This window comes from Molothrus ater, chromosome 1, assembly GCF_012460135.2.
Source record: "Molothrus ater isolate BHLD 08-10-18 breed brown headed cowbird chromosome 1, BPBGC_Mater_1.1, whole genome shotgun sequence".
Taxonomy (NCBI): Eukaryota; Metazoa; Chordata; class Aves; order Passeriformes; family Icteridae; genus Molothrus; species Molothrus ater.
Window position 1 is genome coordinate 16,538,606 of NC_050478.2, and position 25,947 is coordinate 16,564,552.

Consider the following 25,947-nt stretch of genomic DNA (forward strand, 5'->3'; position numbering starts at 1 on the left):
ATGGCAAATAGCAGAACTGGAGAGGTAATTTACAAGTGGGAAGTCAGAGAATATAATTCTTTTGGGCTCAGTGGTATAAAAGAAGAGACAATGCATGATGAGTTCAGTAGGAACTTTGTAACAAAAATTTATCCAGAGCGATGGCTCATTTAACAACATATGGACTAATAAAAGAATTTGGGGAATAATGTAGATTTCCATTCTGTGTTTGGGGCTGTCTATTTGTGCATGTACAGTGCTGTGTGTTCTCAGTATGTGAAAGGACTTTATTCACTAGCACTGCCCATACCTATTTCTTTCACTTCCTTCAACAAACATAAATTATGCATTACATTTCCTTTAACAATAAGCGTTTCAAGCATGATCTGTCACACTGCCTCAAGAACTAGAAGTGGTCAATCTTAACCTTTATTAATTAAAGCTGTTTTCCTGTAACCGCTGACCGAAGGGAAAGGTTTCATCTGTACTGGCTAAAATTCAAGCTAAAAACCGTTGGGTGCTCTTCTTTAACCTCTGGTGCAAGGTAACTCTAATTACTGCATTGTTTAACTCTACACCGAGGGCACACAGCCCGCTCCACGAGTTCAAATGTCGCTCCCCTTCCCTTCGGACGAGGAATGCCGGCCGGGGCCACGGCTGCTGCCGCTGTCCCGGTAACGCCGGCCCGTCCCCACGGCAACGCCGCCGGCCATGGCGGGGCGAGGCGCGGCCGGCCCGGGGCGAGGTGAGGGCCGAACGTGGGGCGGGCTGCGTGCGACCCCCGGGCTCCGCTGTGTCCCTGCTCCGGGCCCTGGGCTCCCGGCTCCCTCCCGCTCCCAGCCCTGACCCTGCCCCAGGCTCCCAGCACGGCCGAGGCCGCCCCGGGCCCCCCGCACTCGGGCTCCCCTCGGCCTCCCCTCGGCCTGTCCGGGGTGGGCGGACGGGGCTGCCCCGCTGTGTCCGCCATTCGGGGACAGCGCCGGGGATCCATGGGGCCGTGTCTGTCCACCTGTACGGGGGGGTTTGAACAGGAGGATCTCTTTGCTCCAGCCTCAGGAGGCCATGGGGGCCGTGTGTGTCCCCCTGCACAGGGCTTTGAACAGGGGGATCCTTTTGCTCCAGCTTGGGGGGGCCATGGGGCCGTGTCTATCTGCCTGCACAGGGCTTTGAACGGGGGATCCTTTTGCTACAGCCTCAACAGAGGTCTCCTGCTGTCGGGTGACGACATTTCTAGTAGTAACGGGGAATAATCAGTGTTTGCACCCATTTCTTTAAAATTTGCAAGTTATAAAGTCCCCCTTTCCCTCTTCAGGGATTTAAATGAGTTAAAATAATCTATTTGCTCCTAGATAGGTGTATTTCAAATCACAGCAGCCACAGCATGTTTGACCATTTGAGAGCTCGGTTTGTGACAGGGTCTCCTTGCCAAGGTGGGCTTAGGTGACACTGCTAGCACTGTTTGATTAATCTTTAAATAACAGTTCTTCAGCTATTCCTGTTTAAAGGTCCTGTGGGTACCTTTGTGGATGCCCCGCTAGTGCCTCATTGCTCTTGGTCTGAGGTGCTGTATTATTATGTGGGGCTAGTAGAGCTTGCTTTGGTCTTTTTATAAATGATAAGCACTTCCTTCTTCTTTCAGAAGAAGCTTTTTAGAAATTACTGCTCTCTTTTCTCCTTCTTTTCATTTTGGCTCCCTTCTTTCTCTTGGATGGGTTTTGGTTAGACCCTTACATGTGTTAAATAGTGACCAGAGCTCTTACATTGATTTTGAAGAGAGACTGGTGTCTGTCAGGCATAACTCCACAAACTGATTTCGTAAGAGTTGAAAAACCCAGGGAAATTTTGACTTGGCACATTTTTAATAGATAAAGCTCATAAAGCTCAGGCTGCCAGGTCTCGTTATTTTCTGTGCCTTTTAGACATCTGCCATACTGCACACAAAGCTCATATTTACTTGATTGTTTCCCATAAACCATAAATTCTTTTCAGTGGAACTACACAGGGTACAATTAACTGATGGTTATTGCCTGCAAAATCCTGTGTAATATCTTGATCATCTGTTGGGGTCCGTGGAGTGATCCATGAGTCTTTAAGAAGAATTTGTGAAGTTTGGTCAACTTTGCTGAGCATGAGACTTCTTTATCTAATTCATTACAATATGGCCTTGGTGCTGCTCTTTTGCACTGTTTTATAATGCAGATTAAATTACCTGTGTAAGGCATAACTATTAACAATTTTAAATGTATTCTTTTTTTAAGGGTCAGCTAAAGGGTAAAGATATTGACTATGAAAGAAAAAGGGAGCTGTATACAGACATAGTCACATTTTTAGGGGGAGATCACCTAGATTTGTAGAAAATATGGCTAAACAGGTATGTATTTATTGTTACTTGGTATACTTTGTGCAAATGTACATTGGTAAGAATTACATTGTAAACCTGGCTGAACGTTTATGTTCTTTATCAAAGATAAATCTATGATTAAATGAAGAATTTTGAAGACTGGAGTGCTTTTTAAAGTTATTATGTTTCAGTTTTTAAAAAATAATTTTCTTTTGTAAACAGCAAGTAGTGCACGATTTCATGTGTTGCTCTATCATACTCTTTGATGGGGTTTGATCCAACATGTGAGGTCACCTTCTAGTTTTGCATGAAATGTTTTGTCTGTCTTCTGGTCTTGTTCTTTATGGAGCAGTGGAAATGTTAAAGCAGGAAAATGTGATATCTGTATGGAAAAGGTCAGCTTTTTATTACAGTATTTTTCTGTGACGAAAACCACTTAATTTTTTATTTTCATTCTTTGTAACCCAAACATAAATAATTGCCCAACTTTCTTATGAGAACTGCCTCATTTAAATATCAGAGCTGAGAGTTAAGTTAAGCTTACACACTTTATCTTGATTCAGACACTGTAAAATGCAAGTGTTTTGGTTTTTATCTAGAGCCCTATACTAGCTAGAATCACACATTACCAGTACAATTTTAGTTGTTTCCTTGTTCCTGATAAAACTATTTTTTTTTTAGATTTCTAGTGTGGTTTTAACAGATTACTTGGAGGTAAAATTCCACACAGGCCAAAACCTGTCAAGAGTTTCATTGTGGTTATTTATATGCAATTTTAATTATTGCAAGAAAGAAGTAATTAACAGCAAAATTTCCTTATCCTCTAGTTCTGGTTTTCTGGGATGTAGGGCTGATACTTATTTTTTTGAGATACAGATATTTGACAATTTTGAAAGAACAGAGCATTCCAAGTCATACACATATAGTATATGTAGTTTATATTAACTACTGTTAATATATATAAACTATATGTAGTTAACTATAACTATATAGTTTACTATAGGTAGTAAGCTATATGTACATAAACTATATGTAGTTTATATTAACTACTGTTAATATAAACTAGTATAGTAGTTAATGTTATGCCTACATACTGATTTACACTTCATAAATAGGACAACATATGAATTTTTTTAGACATTGGTTTAATTTATTTCCAGTTATTTGGCTTCATTTGATGATCATGAAAGGTAAAATCTGGTAACATTTTACTGTTTTTTCAGATCTAATCCTAAATGTTAATATAGAATAATGTTACTATTGATGATAACATGCCTTTATTTACTACTTTTCTGCCCTTATGAATATATTGTAACTTTTTAAGTTACACTTAATAAGTCACACTTATTAAATTAGAGCAAATAAACAGAACTTACCCTGTTTTCCTTCAATTTTCATGTAAATCATACACTCATTATTCCCTGGCTGTGTAAATAAGTTTATGCAGAAGAGTATACATTATACCTTTTAAATGGTTTTGGAATTTCATATCATCTTGCCTTGCTGAGGAGCTGGTGTAGTACATTCTGCTTTCTATGACTGGAATTTAAACAAGTTAATATCATAGAGCTGCAGAGCATTTGTACCTGTGGGAAAATCTTCTCTGTTCTAGAACTATGAAATGCAGAGAAAAGCTGTATTTCCAAGCTTGACTAAATGAAGTAAAATATGAGTGGAAATAGTTTTGATTTATTTTCTGAGGAGAGGAGAGCTTCAAAAAGCTCATTACATACACATATATTGCAAAACCAATTAACTTTTATAATATCTGCCTGGCCTTGTTTAAGCTAACGTTCAGAATCGCTGTGTTGGCATATAGTGCTGTAGCAAACATGCTTTTTAAAGTATGCTTAACTGATCAAGCTACAGCACCAATTCCTCTGTGATTTATCTCGTTTAACATGTGCTAAATTGTCTTGTCTGGAGTACATTTTCAGAATGAGAGCATTAGCATGAGTTAGTTTGGAATTAGACACTTGAGTTGGCAAGGCTTCAACAGCTGATTCTCATCAGGGACCAGTGGAAAACAGACCCTGCTGTGACAGTCTCCTTAAAACTGCCTTGAATCAGGCACACAAAGGAATGTCTTCACCTATCTGGGACTGACAGCTGCAACAACAACAATAATAATAATAAGTACCGATCATATGCTGACTTTCCTGTAAAAATTGAGTGTGTTCCAATAGAGAGTAAGAGTTGACAAGAGTCCTCTCTGTTCTGTATATTATTGATTAGCCATGGTACTAGACACTGACAGCTGAAGGATTGGTAGGTGCCACTCAGCTCCATTCTTGTATGTGACTTGTTCAACAGTTTTGCCCTGAGACACAGAAGATGAAAAAAATTGAATGGAATGTGTTTATATTAATTCTGAACTATATCAAATTAAATTACTTGGAACTGAAGTCTAGCAGTTTATGATAGTCTATTTTCAGTTTTATGTTCATTACTTTTTTTGTGGGAATTTTTTGTAAATCCTTTATGCAGGGAAATAGTTTTTATGTAAATGTTCTGTTGAAAGCAGAAAGCTGACTTTGCATGTCTAAATCTTAAAACTCATTTGGATCTAGGTTCTTTAAAAGTGCTTGTGTCACAGATTTTTGACATATTAAAAATCAAACAACACCAAATATTCAAAAATGTTCCTGAAATTCCAAATTTATCAACTTGATTTACATAAAAAACTCCAACTTGCATTTGATAACTGCTACTTTTTAAATTAATGTTTTGTTATTTTAAAGACAATATAATTTTATGCTTAGAATCTTATTCTACATTTAATGCATGCAATTTTTAAGCACTAGAATTTTGCTTATAACTTACTGTTTTAATATTCATTATTCATATAGCAATATGAGTGACAAACCATGTCTCCTTTTACTAGGAATATAGTATGTCTAAAGAACCAGCACACAAGAAGAATTATCAGCATGGTGAAGGTGCTGAGATTTCTGGCCAATCACAGAGCCTTCATGATCTTACAGAAAAGACTGAACGTGAGAAAGGGAAAAGTTCTTCAGCAGGACCCACTGACCATAGGTTAAAACCAAATATGAAATGGAAGAGCAGTGGGCTTTCTGCTTCCCAAAGGTAAGTAATTTTCTTTAAAATTGAATTTGCCTATAGATTTATCCAAACTGTGCTAATGATAGGGATGCATGTTACAGGTCTCCATTATTGTCTTAACTTAGGAGGAATAAAACAAAGCCTACTACATATTAATTTCTAAGGACAGAGTTTGGACCACCAAAGAGAATTCTCAGGTTTTTTCTGTCATGTGACAACTTTGATGTTGTTACGTCATTTCCACAGCAAGGCACGGAAGGAACATGCAATCATCTGCAGTACTGGTTCTCCAGGACTGTGATATCATCATATTTTTTGGTGTAAAATGACTTTTAAAGCAAGACTGATTAGAAAAACTGATCTAAACCACACTTTCTGAGCGAGGTGAAAGAGGTCCTGGATGGAAAATCAGAATGACTCTTGTTACTGCCACTTGATTTTGTATTATATGAGCTCCTTCTCTAGCTCTGCTTAGCAATGATATTCACTGATGAGATTATCTCAATGTTTGAACACTCAAAAGAGAGTATACATATATTGTATATTGTTGGATTTGTCTTCTGAAAATAGTCCTCTCTTTTGATTTCATGTTTCCTGATTTTGTGTAAGTGGAGGAAGAATATCTGCAGAAAAGCCTTTCAATGTCATCCTACAAAAAATAGTATCTTTCTCAAGTCTACCAATTTAATAAGTTGCAAGAAACATTTTAAGAGATTTTGGATGTGACTTATGTTCCTAGTTAGGAAGAAATTGGCTTTCCAGACCAAGAGCTAACCTTTTTCCACAGTTATTGATGAAGTCTTGATGTAGTGAAATTGACTGCAATCATAAGTAATATTCTCTTTTTTTTCTTGGGACTGTGATAGAGTGACTAGCTCAGGCTCAAAAAGACATTTTGCTTTCACAACATTGTTATTTTGGGACAAAAAAAAGGACCAAAGATTGTGGCCAGTTGAAAGTAGGAGTTCTTTGGAATATGAGGAAAGTAATATGTGTTGTATTCAGCATGATCAAAGCTGTGGAACATCTAAGTGTGTGGAAGAATTAGGCAGACAAAAGTGCCTGGAAATAAGATGACTAGAGGAGAAGAAGAAAGATACAGAAATTCTCGTCTGGGGATGGTAAATAGGAAACAGATAGTCACTGTCTGTTCTAGGACAAAAATAAGGGCATCAAATTAAAATGAGCCAGTGAGATCGTTCAGAACAAAGGGAGAGATGCCTTCATATGCCACATAGCTAAGCACTCACATTCTTTGCCAGAATATAGTAAATTCATTTGTTTATGTGAGTTCAAAAATCAACCAGAGACATTTATTGAATTCTTCATCCATTCAAAACTGTTAATGCATGGACAATCAGGAGTTTTCTGAATCACAGTATGCTGAAGAATATTCTGGAAAAAAATAATTTCTGTGTTCTTTTTTTTTTTTTTAATAAACCCAAATCCAGTAGTGACAAGGTTCCAAAAAAATGCTCTGAAGGAGAAGGGAAAAGTAGAACTGGAACTCTGACTACAAAAAAGAAAGCCAGTGGCAAATCTAAATCGGTTAAAATTCAAGAAACTTCAAAATGGTATGGATGACTTATTTTTCCTTCCTCAATTTTTAATTTTTATTTTCCCTATCTACAGTAATTATCACTATACTTACCATTTGGTAATATTAGTTGTATTTTTCTAGTTATTAGGCAGTGTTGTCATACCTGTTTGAAATATGCTTGTCCATATTATAGTTTATAACTATTTGAAATTGGTGATTCTGTTTATTTATTTTTAGTAAAGTATCAATCAGCCTTGAAGATAGTGAAAGTTCCTCAGAGACTGATGAGGATGAGCAGCCTGTACGTCGTCAGGAAGGAAGCACCGATTTGTCAGCAGAATACTGGGGAATTCAAAAACTTGCAAAATATGTAAAAGTGAGTAAGCATTGATAAATTGTATAAAAAGTAAAAAAGTTACATTTGAGGAGACCAGACCAGTTCCTTATCCTTTCCTCTTTCGTTATACTTTAGTATAGCCCTGTGGTGTAGTATTTTCAAATCCTGGAACTGTGGACTTTCCTATCACGCACTTTTTAATCTGCTGGTTTTGGCTTATATAGCCCTTTAGATTAAACCATCTGTTCAGTGTTATTTAAAACGTAAGATGGCATAATCTCTTTATTAATTATTGGGTTTCTGTTTTGCTTTTTGTATGAAACTTTCCAAGAGATTTCTTTATGTGGATAATAACTTTCAAGAGTTTTTATTAAAACTGAATAGTTGCCTAAAGTCTTTCATCAACTGTGATTAATGCATGTCTGAAATAATTCTAACATGGTCTTGTGTCTGGATAGATGCTTTAGTGGACAGGAAAATGTATGATAAACAGGCATCTTCTAAAACAAACCAAGAAAACGTTTTTACACAGACTTGTTGAAAATCTTTTGGAACCTATAAATACAGATAGTTAGAATTCTGAATATGTCTGAAATGGATCAAAACCCCAACAACCCTTTACTATTCTGGAAAACTCTAATTATGTTTTTCCCTCAGGAGAAGTTCCTTTACAAGTTCGTACTGGAATTTATGTTCTGTTAAGTTGCTAATAAAAGCACTGGCTTATTTATTTTTTTGAGTGCAGCTACAGAGAATGCACATCTGACAGATACAATGATGGTGTTGGCTTTTGGTGCAGCAGAAAGAGCAAGTCATATGAGGAGCAGCTGAGGGAGCTGGGCTTGTTTAGCCTGGAGAGAAGGAGGTTCAGGGGTGAGCTCATCACTCCATGCAACTGGTTGAAAGGAGGTTGTAGCCAGGTGGGGGTCAGCCTCTTCTGCCAGGCAGCCAGAGATGGGACAAGAGGACATGACCTCAAGATATGCCAGGGGAGGTTCAGGCTGGACATCAGGAAGAATTTTTCACTGAAAGGGGGGTTAAGCATTGCAACAGGCTGCCCAGGGAAGTTACCACAACAGTGGAGTCACTATCCAGGAAGTGTTCAAGGAATGACTGGATGTGGCCCTTGGTACCATGGTTTAGTTGACATGGCAGTGCTCAGTCAAAGGTTGGACTTGATGATCCTGAAGATCTTTTCCAACCTTTGTGATTGTATGATTGATTTTACAATTAAAATTACTGGTGAGGAATAAGCAAAGTTTTGTCTCCTCACAGTCCTTTTAAGTATTGTAGAAGAGTAACTCAGTCTTTTAAAATGTGTTCAGAGTACTCACACTGCTTGTTTTCAGTTCATGTCTGTGGGGCCTTGCTAGTGGACCTGGCAAAGAGACACAGACAAACGCAGATAATACAAGCCTGTCTACATTTATCTTTTCTAGGTTGGACCTCTGTATTTTTGTCATTTTGGCTATCGCAAAATAACCCTTTGCAAATGTAACTTTGAGCATGTAACTTGCTCAGCTATTCCTAATGCTGAACACAGCATGTACACATTTTGTATTATAGAATTCTTCCTACTCACAGTTCAACAGGATGCTTTCAAACCCTTCAGTTTGTTAATAGCTTGCTTCTCTCTGTGTTATGAAGCAACTCTTTGTACTTTTCAGAGAGCTCAGAGAAACAAGCATGCTACTTTTTAGTAAAGACCCAAGGTCCTCCTGGAGAAGATACTTGAAATTCATTTCTGCTGATGAATTCCCACTAATCTTTTAATTGGCCCATTTATGTACCACCCTCTTTACTGACAAAGATCTTCTCTCCTGTTTATTTAATTCTCAAACTCCCTTTCCTCTCTTGATCCTTCATATAGTTGGGTTTAGATTTTAGTATCGAACTTAAATCAGTATTGAAATTCATATCTACATTTGCATAAAACCATTCTGTATGAAGAGTGAGAATGACAAATAGGAAAGTACATTTTTAATGCACCTCTCTTTTAGAAATTGACTTTATTTTGTTCCAGCTGTCAATACACAAATTACATAATGATTTAGAGCTATGAAATGACAGGGCAGCCTTTTTGATCAGACAGTGAGTACCCATTAAGAAGTTTACAATATAGATTTCAATAATACGAAAAGGTTTTGTTGTGAAAATTAAAATATATACTTCTTTACATATTCATGCACACCTGAGTCTTCCAATAGTTCTTTAAGTTAGATATAAATTAAACTCAGTATTTGAAGATAAAATAGTTCTGCGAAAATAGTTCCATGTTCATTCTTAGTTGCATAAAGCAAGAACTCCCTAGTGTCAGATAAAGCTGAAAAGAGATGCCTCAGTGCCATACCACAGACAGTGGTTGAAATGTTTTATTGATGGAGTGCTACTTTAGCTTGCACATGGAATTCATTTTAATTCAAGTATAAATACTGCACTTCTGGCCAGACTTGGGAGATTTTTTGGCATTCTTGTTGTTCATGTAGGCAAGTGTTCATGACACATGCAACGTAAGAGAAAATAAATTTATGACTGTGTTATTTAAGTATCTACAAGCATATTTATATAGAAGCACAAATTTCAAAGGGCTTGTGTTGTTTGCCCGTCTGAAAAAATCAATAAAATGCCTTAAAGAATAGTTGATCAAGATACCAAGAAAGTGCAATAATTTGTAGATGCAATGATTTTTCTAATATCTGTTTAAGTTAATGGGAATCCCAATTCAGCAAGACTCTGTAAAAGATCAATTTGCAAACAAGAAACTCCCATAAAACCTGAAAGATACCTAGTTTTTCTATAATGTTAGATTGTCATTAAATGTTAAAGAGATGGTTGCTGTTTGTATAAAGCAAACTTGCAAGATCCTGTGAGTTGTGCCTGTAGGCTCTGTACATGTATTCCTCTTCATGGAGAGAAAATTTCAGTGCTGGGGAAATTCCCTTCTGACTTTTTGCCCTTCTCCACTCCCTTTCCTTTCCGGGAAAGAGTATCCATGTTGGAATTGTTCCGCTGGGAAGCAGCTGCTTCTGTGGTCTGGCTCCTTGTCCTACCTTCAGGCTTCCCAGAGCTATGCAGCAGGAGCTGGAGCATGTGTGTTCCTGCCATGCCTCCCCATCGACTTAGCAATGAGCAGCAAAATAGATCAGTGAGCTTGTGATGGCCTTGTGTTAGACATCCTTTGGGGCCAGAGTAGATAAAATGGGAGTGAGGTGCTCTGTAGGTGTTTATAACAGTGAGATTTACTCAGCCTACTTCCAATTTGACATTATTTATTAAATTGGCACTTCTGAAGAATTGGATTTCTAGAGGAAGGACTACATTTTACACCTGAAAAATTTTAGGAGTAGGGGTCATCTTTTTCAATTATCCTTTTACTAGAAATGGAGAACATCAGGTAGAAATGCAGAGTCTTCTTTGTGGCAGATCTGGGGCTGTTCGCTGGAAAAAAAAAAAAGAAAAAATGGGTGAGAGCTGGGCTTTGTGCTGCTCACACAGCTGACTATTGCCAGTTTTATGATAAAACTGAGATGTTAATGGGTGAATTGGGCTGGTGACTGTGCCAGGAATAATGCCAACATCCAGAATAAATATTTAATCCCTTAAGCCCTTGTGCTGCTTGACCTTGGCTCCCTGTAAGGGCATGATTCAGATGTACACCTATGCCAGGACGAAGATGAACAGAATTCTGCAGGACCACGTCAGTTACAGAATTCATCCTTCAGTTTCTTATGTGGAAAGTCATTCTACTCTTGGCTATATTTCAGGATTACGCTAGTGAAACCAGTCAAATCTCACACTTCATGTAATATATTCTTTAATTTCATATCTGTTTGGAATTACTCCAGTGCAAAAGACCTCATTCCCAGAACAGCATTGTGTTTCTTTTCTACTTTGGAATCATAGATGGACAAATCTGCTGTCTCTCCCTGGCTGTTTGTGCCCTGTGCCAGGCTCAGGAGCTGGAGAAAAGCTATGGCACTGCAAAGGAGCCAGGAAGGATGTTCCCTGAGAGTGGCATTGAGCAGCAGCTCCCAGGTGCCCATGTGCAAATGAGAATTGTGTGGTTTAGCAGCTGATGTATACAGCAATTTTTTTATGAGAACCAGTTATAAATTTATGGCACTTGTGAAGCCATTGATGTGGCTTGTAGATTTTTCTCAAAATTTACAACAGTAGAGTACACAGTATTTTTGAACTGCATCATGAAAAAGTATAGCTCTCTTAAGTTGTAATGGTATTGGAAACATTCCATATTATTAAGATTATACTAGTGCTCATTATAAAAATTTGAATCAGTTTCATGAGCCATGTATTAAGAAATCAGTTGCATTTTGGGATTAGCAGAAAAGTAATTCCATTTTATTCTAATATACAGGACCTCAGAAAAAGACACGAACATCCCACCCTAAGGAATACAATGGATCTTCAAATACTAATTGTTTAAAGTGAAAGGTCTAAAATCTCTGTTGGTTATGGATGTTCCCATAGTCTTGAAATCTGGCCCTGTGTGTATGATGGATACAAATGTTAGGATCTAATAGCAAGACTAAAAGTCCCTAATCTGTGTAGGACATATATTGCGCATCAAAGCTTTTTCTACAATCTGTGGACAAGAGTGAAATGCTTTTTCTTTATAATATCTTATTGGCAAGACTTACACGAGATTAGGTTTTAGCTAGTAAATACATAATAAGCATATGTAAGTGCATGTAAAATATTTTTGTACATGTAGTAACTTTGTGTAAGGCCTTTTTTCAGGACTGACCACTTTGACCAACTCACCGTATTAGTAAAATGTCCAACCACAAATCTTTTCCCTTCTTTATGAAAGTATAGGCGGGGTAATCTGAAGGAGGTTTTCAACTGGATGGAAAGGTAAAGATGAAAAATAAACTTTGCTTTAGTTTGGCTAAGAATGTTACTTTTCAGAAGATAACAAATGAATGTGACATAATCATGTGCCACCTGCTAGTGTTTCATGGCACATGTTTGGCTCACCCGTCAGCCTTGGCAAACCTGTCAGCCTCTATATCACTCTTCTCTACTGTTCATGAATATCTCTTGCTCCCATCTTCCAAGTATTAGCCAAAATTTTATCTTAAAATTCAGTAAAGAATGTGATTACTGGAAAAAAAAGGAAATAAAAATATGTGAAAAATTCAATTTATAGTTAAGATATGTATTTCCTAACAACCTTGATAGTGCTGATCATGAAAAAGAAATATTTTTATGATAACTTTACTAGGTAGGAAATATTTGGCAAATGGTGAACTCTCAGATTATTATTATAATTGGCAACTTTGAAGCATTGGAATAGCTCCCTGTTCAAAATACCATGCAATCATTCTTCATCCCAAGAGACATATAAAATTCATAACAACCAGTTGAATTTTGACCATTAACACCAATACCAACTCTGATGAATTTCTGTGTAGTGAAGGTTTAATTAATGTTCACAGGGTCACACATTCCTTAGAGTTTCATAGCTGATGAGATGAAACTCAGTCTAGAAAAAAAGAAAAAAAAAGTAAACAGAATTCTGTAAAAAAGAGAAAGAAGAAATAGTAGACGAAAAATAAAAGACTGAGAAAAGAATGTAAAATAACTTAAGTGTGATTCTCTTCTTTCTACAGGGTTGTAGTCTATGATGAAAGCAGGTAATGAAATTAATGAGCAATGGCTTTGACACCATAACTGTAGTACCTCTAAAATAGTAGTAAATTGCCTCAATTGTCTCAATCTGACTTCAGATTTTATATTCATGAAGTAGATAATCAAATTGTTATGTTTCCTAAATAATTAGGATGTGATTGTGTCTGAAAGGTAGCAAGAGTTTTAAGTAGTGAGAGCAACATTCTGTGTTGTTTTTAAATGTTCCACATTGCTCTAGGCTCAGTTGAATCAGAGCTCACTCTACACACTGTTATTCCAGAAGTACGCCTGTGCTTCAGCCATGTCTTCACCCATATTTGTTTTTCCTATGCTCTCACTAAGCCCTGTTTCTAAGTTTGTTTTATTTCTCCAGAGAACACCTGTCTCTTAGGTTTTCATAAACTATTGCTATAATTTTGTTTTCTTTGCAACATTTTTTTGGCTAGTTTCAAATGACACTGCCTCTTCTGTCTGTTCAGTGCTTATGAAGCTTCCACAGTGTGCAGGCTTTCCAGCAGCCTGCAGAGGCAACAGTCCTTCCTAGTTCAACCTCATTAACTTTTCTCCTCAGATTCACATCCACTGGTTTCCTAAGTTTGCTGGATACCTAAAATTAAAATGGCTCTAATAGCATTAATGCTCTTATCCTCTTTCTGAGCCAAGTACTAGAAAAAGTCAGAATTGCTTAGGCAGGTCTAACACAGTCACACAAGATCAGTAGCACATCTGTGTTATGGACAGCAAAGGTCTTATCTCCAAGTCTCCAGTCAGGGTTTACAGTGCTATATTACTGTTAACAGTAGTGCTGTTTGTGTAGGGTTTTTTCTTTTTAAAAATTAATCCTAGACCCTTTTTCCTTTCTCATTCAATTCTATTTGCTTCTAATTTCTACAATGTTCTTTTAAAACACCTATGTGCTTTATTTTCCTCAGATGAAGTGCCCTTACAAAATTGTCCAGATGCATCTGGGGAAGAAATAAACTCCTAAACTGAAAATTTCACAATGGAGTAGAAGATAAACTTGCACTGTTAAGATATTATATGTTATTTTGGCCAGGTTTTCTGTGGTTTTGGGGTCACCATTTCACTTCTTTCCAAGTCTGAGGTTTAAGAAGTTACTAGGAAAATATTCTGTTATTACCAGTCCAAGGAAGTAAAAGTTCATATGTTTGCACATGAACTGTTAGAGTTTTGCCTCCTCTATAGTAGAATCCAATTTCTGTGAATCAGAAAAGGAAAGCTAACAGAATGGGTACATGTCTTGGAAGAGTTTTCAAGAGTGAATCAATACTTGCCTAACAAAACCTCCTGATTCACGCAGAAAATAATAGACATCCTTTTGTTTGGAAACTAATTTCTTTTCAATTTCATAAAATATGACAATTTAAACTCACTGTATGGGGGTCATGACATATATGTCAATTCTGCCACTGTGTAGGGTCAGGGTCAAGGTATCAATCTTCAACTAAAACAGTGCAGCTTCTGTGCATTGTTGTAGTCCAGTGTGAATGTTTTGAAATGTTGTGATGCCTGTGATTTTCCACTGGCTTTACTTATATTAATCTTTATGGTTTACATACTGCCAGGCTGGAGCTAAAGAATGCCAGAAGATTCAGGAAGTGGGTCAGGGAATTATTCCATAACTCAGTTATACTTGTCTATAAGTCATGTCTTAACAAGTTGCAGCTTGTATGTTTTATAAACTAAGATGAAAAATTGGAACTAGTATTTAAACCATGACAAAACTCAGTGTGCTTAGAGATTGACTAGCATAGAAAAATTGCCTTGCTCAGGCATATTATGTATTTTATACATACTGAGTACTGCAGTACTCAGTCTTTCATTAAGCTTTATCAAAATTTATTTAGATATTAAAGTATTTTCTAGCAGAAAATTACAAAATTTTCTCTGTGATTTAAGAGAGTAAAGTTCAACAGAAAATAAAATGTCATAAACTTTTAAACTTAAGAATTCTGTTTCGTACTTTGCTCTTTGTTTTGAATTTTTTGTTTTATAAAAATGACAATACTGCTTTGGGTTGGGATTCCAACTAAACAATTTTTTTCCCTTGGAGGTTTTTTGTTCCATTAATGAATTTTAATTTTAAAAGTCTGGTTTAACATTAATTTGACCAACTATTTTGGACTATCACATTATGCTATTTTGTTTGTTCAGTATTTTTAAAATATATATTGACTTGGTATGTTTGGTCTTAATTTTGTCAAATATATTGTAATTGCCATTCAGATTATATATACTCATAATCAAAACTGGGGTATTACACAGGAGAATGACAAAATTGCCCACAAGCAGCAATTTTTTTTCCCTGTTATTCAGCCATAGGCTTGTTATCACAGACATGCACAGTTAACTACCTATCCAGGATTTACTTAATACACTTTTACTCTGGCAAAATAAATTTCAGCCATTGGTCTAAACAGTAAAAAAACCCCATCTTTGACATTACCATGCAGAGTAAAATATTTCACTTTCTGGTAGCATTAAGTCATGTTCACTCTAAATCATAAACCAAATTAAATAAATGAATAATACACCCTTCAAATAAGTACTGTATTTATGGAGATATTTGTGAGCCAAAAACTGTACAATTTTCATTTTACTTAATTTTGCTTTCTCTTGGGAAACTGCACTGTAACTTGATTGTAATGTTTATGTATTTCCATTCACATATTTTCGTTTTGCTACAAATTGGGTAACACATTTGGAATAATATTCTTTATAATCCTGTTCATACTTTTATTACTTGTACTTCTATAATGCCTTTAGGTTTCAGTTGAAAGGGTTAATTTTAGAGTAAATTTGTTATCTTTCTTTCCTAGCCTGCTGAACTGACATCATCAGTTCAAAAATGGAAGTTTTGTATTGACTAGGAATGTTTTAATTGGGATTGGACATCTGCTATTGAAACTTAAGCCTGTATATTTTATTATCTATTATCTGTATCTATGATCATAGTATCTATTATGGGTTAATTATTTTTTGAAGAAAATAAGTAAATACCACAACATTTATTATTTATGACATTTCATGATAGTAAATAACAGACAATAGGACAAGAGCAAAATGTAGGAAGTCATTGACGCCATCTGCTTGCCTCCAAAACAGCACCAATTCTTTGTGTGTCTTCTGGACAAATATTTCTCTGGTTTTTCTTTCCTGTCATGGAGATTTCATGCTGTAAGCAATGTATTCAAGAAATCAAGTATTTTTACTATAGAAGTTGGTTTTGTTGAGTCTTTTTTTTTCTTTTTTTTACCAAGCATAGATCAATCCTGATGCTGTTAAACCCCAGTATTTCTCATCTGGACCTGGAGAAGAGATGATTTGCATTGAAGGTTTTCTTTAAACTACCTTCCTATTGTCTTCTTCAGAGTAAACAATTCTAGTTCCTTCAATTTTTTTGTGGAGATCATAATTTTGAGATATTTTGACATCCTCTGGTCTTTATCAACTTTCCCAGTATCTTTTCTGAACTAGAATACCTAGAATGAATGTAGTACTTAAATTTGAGCAGTGCCAATCCAAAGAAGGAGTAGTTCTTGTATCTTACAGGTTACAAATCTGGTTATAATTTTCTCTGTAAAGTTTGCTTTTTTTTGTTTGGCAATGCTGTGATATTGATAGATAATATCAGCATTGTGTTCTATCGCTAACAACAGATTTCTTCCTACAGTTCTGCAAACTAATCATGGCATCAGCCAGTTCTCTCAGTACCACAGAGCAGAGTCCATTGAGCTCATCTAGTGTAAACCATCTGTTATCTAAGTACTTACTGACTAGTTGTGTCCTTAGCATAGCCAGAGTGTTCACTATGCTGTCAGAGACATTAAGTAACCATTAGCAGAATTTAGTAAAGGTTAATGTATAAAAAAGACCCCTCAATGCTTTTGCTTTTTTGGTTCCATTTGTTGAAAGGTTGCAATTGACTAACAGGGTTTTTCCTCTTGATTATTACAGAAGTCAAACAAAATGATTGTTTGAACTTGTGTATTCCTTGGTAACTGTACTTTGGGTTGTGTCTGTATTTGCTTGTGTTTTTCTTTTGTTTTCATTCTTTTTTGATCTTGTCAATAGTTCTGTACTTCTCAGTTTTTCTCACTTGTTAGCTTGAGTATTGTAAGAGAGACCTTACACATTCAGTGCCACAAGATGTTTTACTGATAGTGTAACAGTGATACTGGTTTATTTTCATGGATATGTGTGTTATACTGATATATAGGAAGAAAGATTTTAAAATAAGTCTGTGTTCTAAATTTTAAAATAAGTCTGTGTTTAATTTCAAACCTTAAAATTGACTGTTGATCTGCCAGTAGAATCTATTTTGCTTCCAACATATCAGATTTCAAATGGTATGACAACATGATGCAGATTTTATGTCAACTTAATGGAGAGGTAACTATTTCCATGCATGTTAAAATCTATGCTGTAACTACTACAAGACTTACTCTAATGATAACTTCAAGAAACAAAAAATAATTGTTGAAACCATCGGCAGTATTTCTTATTTTGTAGAATTGATGCCTCAGCACATATGAAAAATATTTTATCATGGTTTTACATTAAAAACACTTAAAGTGGTGTGTTCATTTTTAAAGTTGAAAAAATAAAATACATATATATAATATATATGGTTGTATTTTTTTATTCATTATACGAAAATTAAAAGTTGTTTATTTTTTAAAACTTGGTCCATATTAAATATCTTATGCCAACCATTATACATGTAAGATAAAGGAATTATGGACTACTATGTAATGTATAAATGCAGTTTCACTGTAGGAGAAGCAGCCCTCAGAAGGAGAGACATCACTTTTCAGGTTAGCACTATACTTCTTCCAGTAATGTAAAATAATAAAAAGACAAGTTTTTCTTTAAAACTCCTGTTGCAAATTTTTTATCAGACAAAGTAAAGTAAATATCAAGGTCTAATCTGTTAAAAGGCCACAGATTTCATAAAAGGACAGCTGTTAGTTTTTCTGAGCTGCAGAATATTCTCTGTAGTTTTGTAATCATATTGTAGGAATTTTTAAAAAAATATTTAAGAATTTTATAAGTGTGGATAGACTGATTTCTCTAGTAAAACATTTGAGAAATTGTTACATTATTTATATGTTACTAAAGCAAGACACATTTCATACTGCTGAGGTCAAGATGATAAATATGATTTTAAAAATATAATTTAAAAAAATTGGGGGCATCTTCCTCTAAGACATTATGTTTAAAAATTACCTTTACATTTAACCACTTTTGTGGGGAAATTTTCTGGTATCTGTTGTTAAAAGAAATGTAGGTAAAAATTATGAAGAACTATGAATATATACTTCATTGATCAGCAGAAGTGTTCTGTCTGATGTAAACTACTGGTCTGAAACTTTATGAAATAGTTCTCTCACATTCTTTTTGGATGTATTTTCTCACTTGTGCTTCTTTACTACATTTATAACAATTTGAAGACCATGTTAAATTTAAATTCCTTTTGCACTGTGTCTGTCATACTGTTTCTGTTTACATTTAAGAGATATGCTTCAGAAGTTCTGGTTTTGTTAGATCTACCTGGTTTATATTAGCAAACATTACTCAGTTTTGTAATATTCTGTGTTTCATTATAATGTCCACAATTCAGCAGAACATTTTCCTCTAGGAAGGGTTGGCCAAAAATCCTTTACAGATTCAAAACTCTCATTTAAAAGAGATGGGCTTGGGCAGCAGAGCTCAAATTGGGATGGGAGCCAAAGCTTCCCTGGAATGCAGGAGGTGGATGCTGTAGTTTGATTTACTAGCTACTCTAAGTTGTAACTTCCACATTAGTACCAGCTGGCAATGTTCATTCTAGCTTCTGTTGCAGCTATAGCTCAGCTCTCCTAATTTCCATGCAGGTCAGTTCATCCCTGATTTTATTGACAGTAAACCTATATTAGAGGTTTAAAAGAATCCACTGTCGTGTAGCCTAACTTCCTGTGTTGTGTTCTTTGATTTTTTTCTTTAAGTCTAGTTGCAGTGACTGAAATAGAGCTTATCTTAGCTTATCTTATTCAATAGAGCTTGAATGTTTAGAAAAACATTCAATCTGGTCTATTCACAGCAAGCCATTTTAATAATTTTCCACCTCAGCTATTCACTCATTTGAATCTTTATGCCATTTACAGACTTTATCAAACATTCCATTTCTTACTATGTGTTATTGAACACTATATAGTCAAAATAGTCTAACATGTTTCTTCTTTAGTAGTAGTTTTACTAGCACAACTAGAAGTGATTGAGATTTATAATAAATACATTTTATATATTGGGTAATTATTTGCTTTGTTTTAGGGAGGTGATCCAACAGCCACTCTAATTGCACTGTGTTCAATGAGGGATTTCAATCTGTCTGAAGAAACCTGTCAGCTGGCCATCAAAGACACTGGATGCCTTGAAGTGTTGATTAATTTACTTGATACAGAAGAAATTAAATGTCAGGTAATGAGCTTTGTCAAATAGAGCAATGAATATGCCTTTTTTATTAGAATGTTTTCAGAGTTACAGAGTGTAAAGAAAATTGATTTCTCATTTCTGTATTTTCTTGTTTTCTCCAGATTTTTTAGAAAGATATCTATGTCTTTGACTTTCAGTTTTCTTCTTTTCTCCTGATTAAATATAAAGAAAAAAATTAAATAACCCATCATTTTAAATAATGTTAATGTTTTTGTATACCTGAATAATGTTTAACTTCTATCGTTTCCCATTATTTAGACTGGTTCATTAAAAATCCTGAAGGAAATTAGTCAAAATATATTGATCAGACATGCAATTGCAGATCTTGGAGGCTTAGAGATCATGGTGAAAATACTGGACTCTCCAGATACTGATCTAAAATGTTTAGCAGCTGAAACAATTGCCAATGTTGCTAGATTTAAACGAGCACGAAAGACAGTAAGGAAACATGGAGGAATCAAGAGATTGGTAAGCAGACATGAAAATTTGTACCCTTGTCATATGTATATTTTTTGTTGAAAAAATAGATCATGTGTTGTAAACATGATCAATTGTACTGTTTATCATAATTAGAAAGCAACATGATATCGAAGTTTCCTGTAGATATTAAAAAATCGGTATTTTTTTTAGGTTGAGCTGTTGGAATCTATTTCAGTGGGATCATCATACCAAGCCAAAGACACTGAAACAGTACGCTGTGCAGCTTTGGCACTCTGGAGCTGCAGCAAAAGCACCAAAAACAAGAAAGCAATCCGTAAAGCTGGTGGCATTCCATTACTAGCTAGATGGCTCAAATGCTCACATGCAAACATCTTAATCCCCATAGTGGGGACACTACAGGAATGTGCCTCAGAGGTGAGTAAACACAAACATCTAAGTTATTTCTAAGCATTAAAGAAGTTCGCCACTAAAAGGAAATATTACATTCTACAGTCACCTATATCAGGTCAGTTATTCCATCAGGAAGTAGATGCTTTATGTAATCAAAGTGGTTTTGAGAAGGTCACAGCTTGGACTGAAGTAAAAACCACATATTTTTTATTTAAAAGGCTAGGAGTAATACATGAAAGAAAAAAATGTGAAATGAAAGCCTTAATCACTTTCTTTTTTTTCTTATTTTTTTCATCGTACTTTACAGATTTGGCAACCTAAGGTGCTGTGTTCTGGTTAAGCAATACATTTAAATTCTACAAAACTAACCTGCAGGTGTGGCCAAGAAGATCCAAGGCAGTGCGGGGCAGAATGGTTTACAGTGTCCTTGTCTATTGGGTCTGATCCATTGCAAATAGAAGAAAGGAATATGTGTGATTTTTCCACAGATTTCTGTGGCACATTTTGCAGCTTTGAGTATAAATTTGTTTTTAAATTTGAATCCAAATATTTTTTACCATAGCCACGTAAGGGATTACACTAGTGGGACAGTTCTGTTTAATATCTTTATGAATGACCTGGTTGAGGGGACTGTGGCACCCCAACATGCTCAGTGTTTATAGGCACATCAAGGGTAGAAGTGTCAATCTGCTGGAGGGCAGGAAGGCTCTGCAGAGGGCTCTGGACAGGCTGGATCCATGAGCCAAGGCCAGTGCTATGAGGTTCAACAAGGCCAAGTGACAGGTCCTGCACTTGGGTCACTGCAGTGCTACAGGCTGGGGAAGGAGTGGTTGATAACTGCATGGTAGGACAAGACCTGAAGGGCTGAACATGAGCCAATGTGTGCCCAGGTGGACAAGAAGGCCAATGGCATCCTGGCCTGTACCAGCAATAATGTGCCCAGCAGGAGCAGGGCAGTGAGCATCCTCCTGTGCTAGGCACTATGCAAACCCTGTGTTCTGGGTCCCTCAACTCAGGAAGAACACTGAGGTGCTGGAGGGTGTCCAGAGAAGGGCAATGGAGTTGGGGAAGGGTCTGGAGCACAAGGCTGGTGAGGAGCAGCTGAGGGAGCTGGGGTAGTTTAGCCTGAAGAGAAGGAGTCTCAGAGGGGACCTGATCACTTGCTCCAGCTACCTGAAAGAAAGTTGGAGCCAGGTGGGGTTGTTCTCCCAGGTAACAAGCAATAGGATCACAGGAAATTACCTCAGGTTGAATCAGAGGAGGTTTAGATTGAATATTAGGAAAAATTTCTTCACCAAAGCAGTTGTCAAGCACTGGAACAGACTGCCCAGGGGAATGGTTGAGTCACCATCCCTGGAGTTACTTAAGAGATGTGCAGATGTGGCACATAGGGATGCAGTTTAGTGGTGGACTTGGCAGTGCTGGGATAATGGTTGGGCTCAATGATCTTAAAGGTCTTTTCCAACCTAAATGATTCTATTTGTTTATGATTCTCTATCTTCATTTGAACTTGAGGTGTATTGCATTTAAGATAATATACATAATTTGACTTGGTGAATTTGAGGCACAAAGGATACAATTTTTAAAGAGATTTTACATTATTAAACACTGTCTGTTAAAAATTAGCTTCTTGAATTACACAAATTAATGTATGTTCCATGAGACACAAACCTGGCAGGTTTTAGGTTCAGTAAGTATGTAATGAGAAGGTGTCATTTTTGAGAGTTTCTTGTATGGCCTAACTTGGAAGGAACACTAAATGTATTTCTTACACAGATGTTTCCCCCACTTAAAAAATTATCCCATTACAATGCCTGTGGGTTAAATTTGGATGACAATATCACTAAAAAATGTTAATTCTAAGAACATGTTTTTCTAACCTTGTTTTAGGAATGGATCTGTTGTTTTGGCTGCTGATTTTCAATGAAGTGAGTGGGTAGTTCTTGATCCCATTCTGAAGCATCTTTTAGTTTCTTGGGTCTGAGCAGGGAGTCTGGACACCTTTCAGAATATTCTGCATTCTTCATAAGCCAAGTGACTATAGGATAGGCAGTGCAGTACCTCAGTTTACAGGTGATTTGAAGAGCACTGCAGATATTTGCTTACCTCTGAGATCATCAGTAGCATTTTCAAGGCAATGATGACTTGTGCTTGCATAAAGTACAAGGCTTCTCAATATCAAACCTTATAACTGTAGCATTGTATTATAATGGTGACCTATTAACTGTTAATATGCAGCATTTAAAAGGTGCAGTTTATCTTTTTAGCCAAGTTACAGACATGCAATAAGAACAGAAGGCATGATTGAGAACCTAGTGAAAAATCTGAGTAGTGAACACGAGGAGCTCCAGATGCATTGTGCAAGTGCCATATTTAAGGTAATTTTATTATAATCAGTAGATCAGAACCAGGATTAGCCCTTTGTTTTCATGTCATTGTCAGTTTTAAATTTTCTTAATTTCACTATTTCTCTAATGTGTAAAAAATTATAGAAATGTTGTGAATATTTTAGCCCTGTATTTAATATTATAATTAGGTTCCTACTTGCTCTTCTTGTGTACAAGCATTAAGTTGCACAGGTAACCAGTGAAGAGTGGTGAGGCATATTGAGCATAGAGTTGCTTTGGTTTTTTTGTTTGTTTGCCCCTAAAGAGGACATAGTGACAGTATAAGCACTGCTGCATATACAGCAGCAGTTTACTGTCACTGAGTGAGTTGTTAGCATATTCAGATACTTGAATGCAACATTTATGTTTTCTTCTCTGTTAGCTTTTACTAGTTACAATGTAATACAGCTAGCTTTTGAAGACATAATCTTACAGATTTTACATAATGTGTATGTTTAATATGTATATTTTTTATAGTGTGCAGAAGATGAAGAAATACGTGACCTGGTTAGAAAACATGAAGGTCTACAACCACTATCTGCTCTGCTTGATAAAAGTGAAAACAAACAACTTTTGGCAGCTGTGACAGGAGCAATCTGGAAGTGTGCAATCAGTAGAGAAAATGTGTTAAAGTAACAATTTAATTTTACAAGCATTTCTTACATTTTCATGCTTTGATTTTATGGCCCTCTATTGTTTTCAAAACTGTTGTGTCATAATTCATCAAAATCAGTCTTTATAATCAGCTGGGCTTTCACCTTAGGTTTTATAGTACTTAAAAATGCCACCTGACCTCATCAGAGTAGACTGGAGACAGTGTTAAGTTCCTAGAATCTCAACAGTCAATGGAGACAAGTGGTCCCTCTAGTTAAGCTATAGGACTCTGAGTCAGGAGGTGAACCAGCACACAGTAAACATTTGACACGTGGCCATATCTGATATCCCCCCTCCTGTCTGTATTTTAGAAGCCCGAATCACTGCTGCATGGTAGAGAGAGTACTTAGTACACTTTAATGTTTTACATCAAGAGAGACAGAGACCAAATGATCTCATTGTAGGGTAGATATCTAATACATATTGGAAATATACTGGAGTCTAGGATAACTAGCCTAGGTGCCTCTCTTGTTAAGTACAGAAGGGGCTCAGAAAAGTAGCTTAGTCTGGAGACCCAGCTTCTAAATGAGTGGAATTAACTGATGAGAGTTCTGCTGTGGGTACCAGCAACCTCTCAGTACCAGGGTTCTGAGTAATTATTTGAGACTGTGACAGTAGGAGTTGTCACTCTCTACCTTCCGTAGAGCAGCTTAATGATTGAGAACACTTTACCCTCTCATCTAAAATTAATATAACAAATTCATGCACCTTACCTAGAAAAAGGAAGCTGGCTCCACTACGTACGTGCTCAGTTTCCTGCTGAAATTACGCTGTTCTGTATGTAGAGCATGTAGAAAGGTTAGAAGGAGTATTAGTAAGGGGTAACATCTTCCTGCTGCCCTAGTTTAGTGTACCTTGCTGGATAAGCACATAACGATAGACAAAGACTGGGTAAAAATTAGGAAGATTTCCAGGTTTTACATTCTGGCTTTTTACTGTCCTGAATGAGTTCCCAGACTGTTGGTATACAGACCTATGGTCTTTACTTCCTCTACTACTGACCTACTGCTTTTTTGTATACTTAATTGCACAATAACCTGACTTTTCATATGGATATATCCTTCTTTTCTGTGGACTTTGGGTTTGTGCAGAGGTATCCTGATTTTGGATCAATCAGGGATGAGACAGACTGAATGGCTCTCTCTGTACTAGTAAACTAAACAGGGCCAAATCTTTCAGGTTTCAGGCTCTATGTTAGGATTATCCATACTGTTTAACTGCCAGCACAAGCCCTTACACAGTTTGCCAGCAAATGCTCTCCCAGACAATGCCCAGACACTCCTTGGGAACGGTGCAGGCAGCAGATTGTTCCCATTAGGCAGAATGGGTGAGGCCACCCTGCACTGTGAGGATAAGAGATTTTAGCCATATGGATGCTGTGTTGTGCTTCTTGTCCTCAGGGCTAGAGAATGAGCCCTAGCCTGTTTTATTTATTAGTATAGCTGTAGCCAATAATTCTGTCCAACTGCAAACAGATTTTTGTTGGGCTACTCACATATCTTTGGCAAGTGCTTGATGCTCACAAAGGTTACTAGCCCGGCGCAGCTCCAGCTGAATTCACATGTTGTGTAGTGCTGAGTCTGAAGCAGTAAACCCTGTCCAAACTCAAGATGGGAGGCTACTAAAGAAAATGGAGTGAGGATAATATGAAAACACCTAAGTAGATCTGGAGGGATGAGCCTGAGTCTGGCATAAAGCTAGAACTAACAAACCCTGCTGGCTCCTGCAGGGGCAGTTAATTATCTCTGAAGTGCTCCAGAGTCTTTCCTGTACCTGGAGGTCTCTGCTGAGAGATTGTGCTGACTCAGCCGTGAGCCGGGGCAGGTGCCTGTGTCCGTGCCCGTGCCCCTGCCCGTTCCCGTGCCTGTGACTGTGACTGTGCCCGTTCCCGTGACCGTGCCTGTGCCCGTGCCTGTGTCTGTGCCCGTGTCTGTCTGTGTCTGTGCACGTGCCTGTGTCCGTGCCCGTGCCCGTGCCCGTGCCCGTGCCCGTGTCTGTGCCCATGTCTGTGTCTGTGCCCGTGCCTGTGTCTGTGCCCGTGCCTGTGTCTGTGCCCGTGCCTGTGTCTGTGTCTGTGCCTGTGCCCGTGCCCGTGCCCCTGTCCGTGCCTGTGCCCGTGCCTGTGTCTGTGTCTGTGCCTGTGCCCATGCCTGTGTCTGTGCCCGTGCGCGTGTCTGTGTCTGTGCCCCTGTCCGTGCCCGTGCCCGTGCCTGTGCCCGTGCCCGTGCCTGTGTCCGTGCCTGTGTCTGTGCCCGTGCCCCTGTCCGTGCCCGTACGCGTGCCTGTGTCTGTGCCCATGCCTGTGTCTGTGCCCGTGCCTGTGTCTGTGTCTGTGCCTGTGCCCGTGTCTGTGCCTGTGCCCGTGCCTGTGCCCATGCCCGTCCGTGCCCGTGCCCGTCCGTGCCCGTGCCCCGTGCCCGTGGCGTGGGAGCGGCCATTCTGCTCCTGGACACAAGATGGCCCGAGCCAGCAGCAATGCCTGAGAGCAGCCTGCCCGCTGCACAGCCAGCTCACAGCGTTCCATCTGTGAAGAAGTTGAAAAGCCAGCAATAATCAGTTTTGTTTTGTTGGTTTTTAAAATTATTTGCTTACTTTATTGCTCTTTTTTTCATGCTGTTGATGTTTACTCTTGAAAAAAATAATGGCAGGGATACTTCCTAGTTAC

General features: G+C 37.4%; 1 protein-coding gene across 3 annotated transcripts in view; it reads left to right on the forward strand.

Moving 5' to 3' along the window:
* The first annotated feature begins 674 nt into the window (after nucleotides 1-674).
* ODAD2 (outer dynein arm docking complex subunit 2) overlaps nucleotides 675-25,947 on the forward strand; it is a 68,995-nt gene continuing 43,722 nt past the window's right edge. The window contains exons 1-9 of one of the 3 annotated variants that reach the window (XM_054515334.1): nucleotides 675-724; nucleotides 5,205-5,410; nucleotides 6,838-6,960; nucleotides 7,164-7,302; nucleotides 19,249-19,395; nucleotides 19,669-19,878; nucleotides 20,041-20,265; nucleotides 22,509-22,619; nucleotides 23,106-23,260. In XM_054515334.1, the coding sequence (XP_054371309.1) occupies nucleotides 5,214-5,410; nucleotides 6,838-6,960; nucleotides 7,164-7,302; nucleotides 19,249-19,395; nucleotides 19,669-19,878; nucleotides 20,041-20,265; nucleotides 22,509-22,619; nucleotides 23,106-23,260 (1,307 nt within the window). In that variant the 5' untranslated portion in view covers nucleotides 675-724; nucleotides 5,205-5,213. Of the gene's footprint in view, nucleotides 725-2,251; nucleotides 2,351-3,429; nucleotides 3,511-5,204; nucleotides 5,411-6,837; nucleotides 6,961-7,163; nucleotides 7,303-19,248; nucleotides 19,396-19,668; nucleotides 19,879-20,040; nucleotides 20,266-22,508; nucleotides 22,620-23,105; nucleotides 23,261-25,947 lie in introns of those variants that run through there. The other 2 variants (XM_054515329.1, XM_036395339.1) reach the window with 2 other exon arrangements.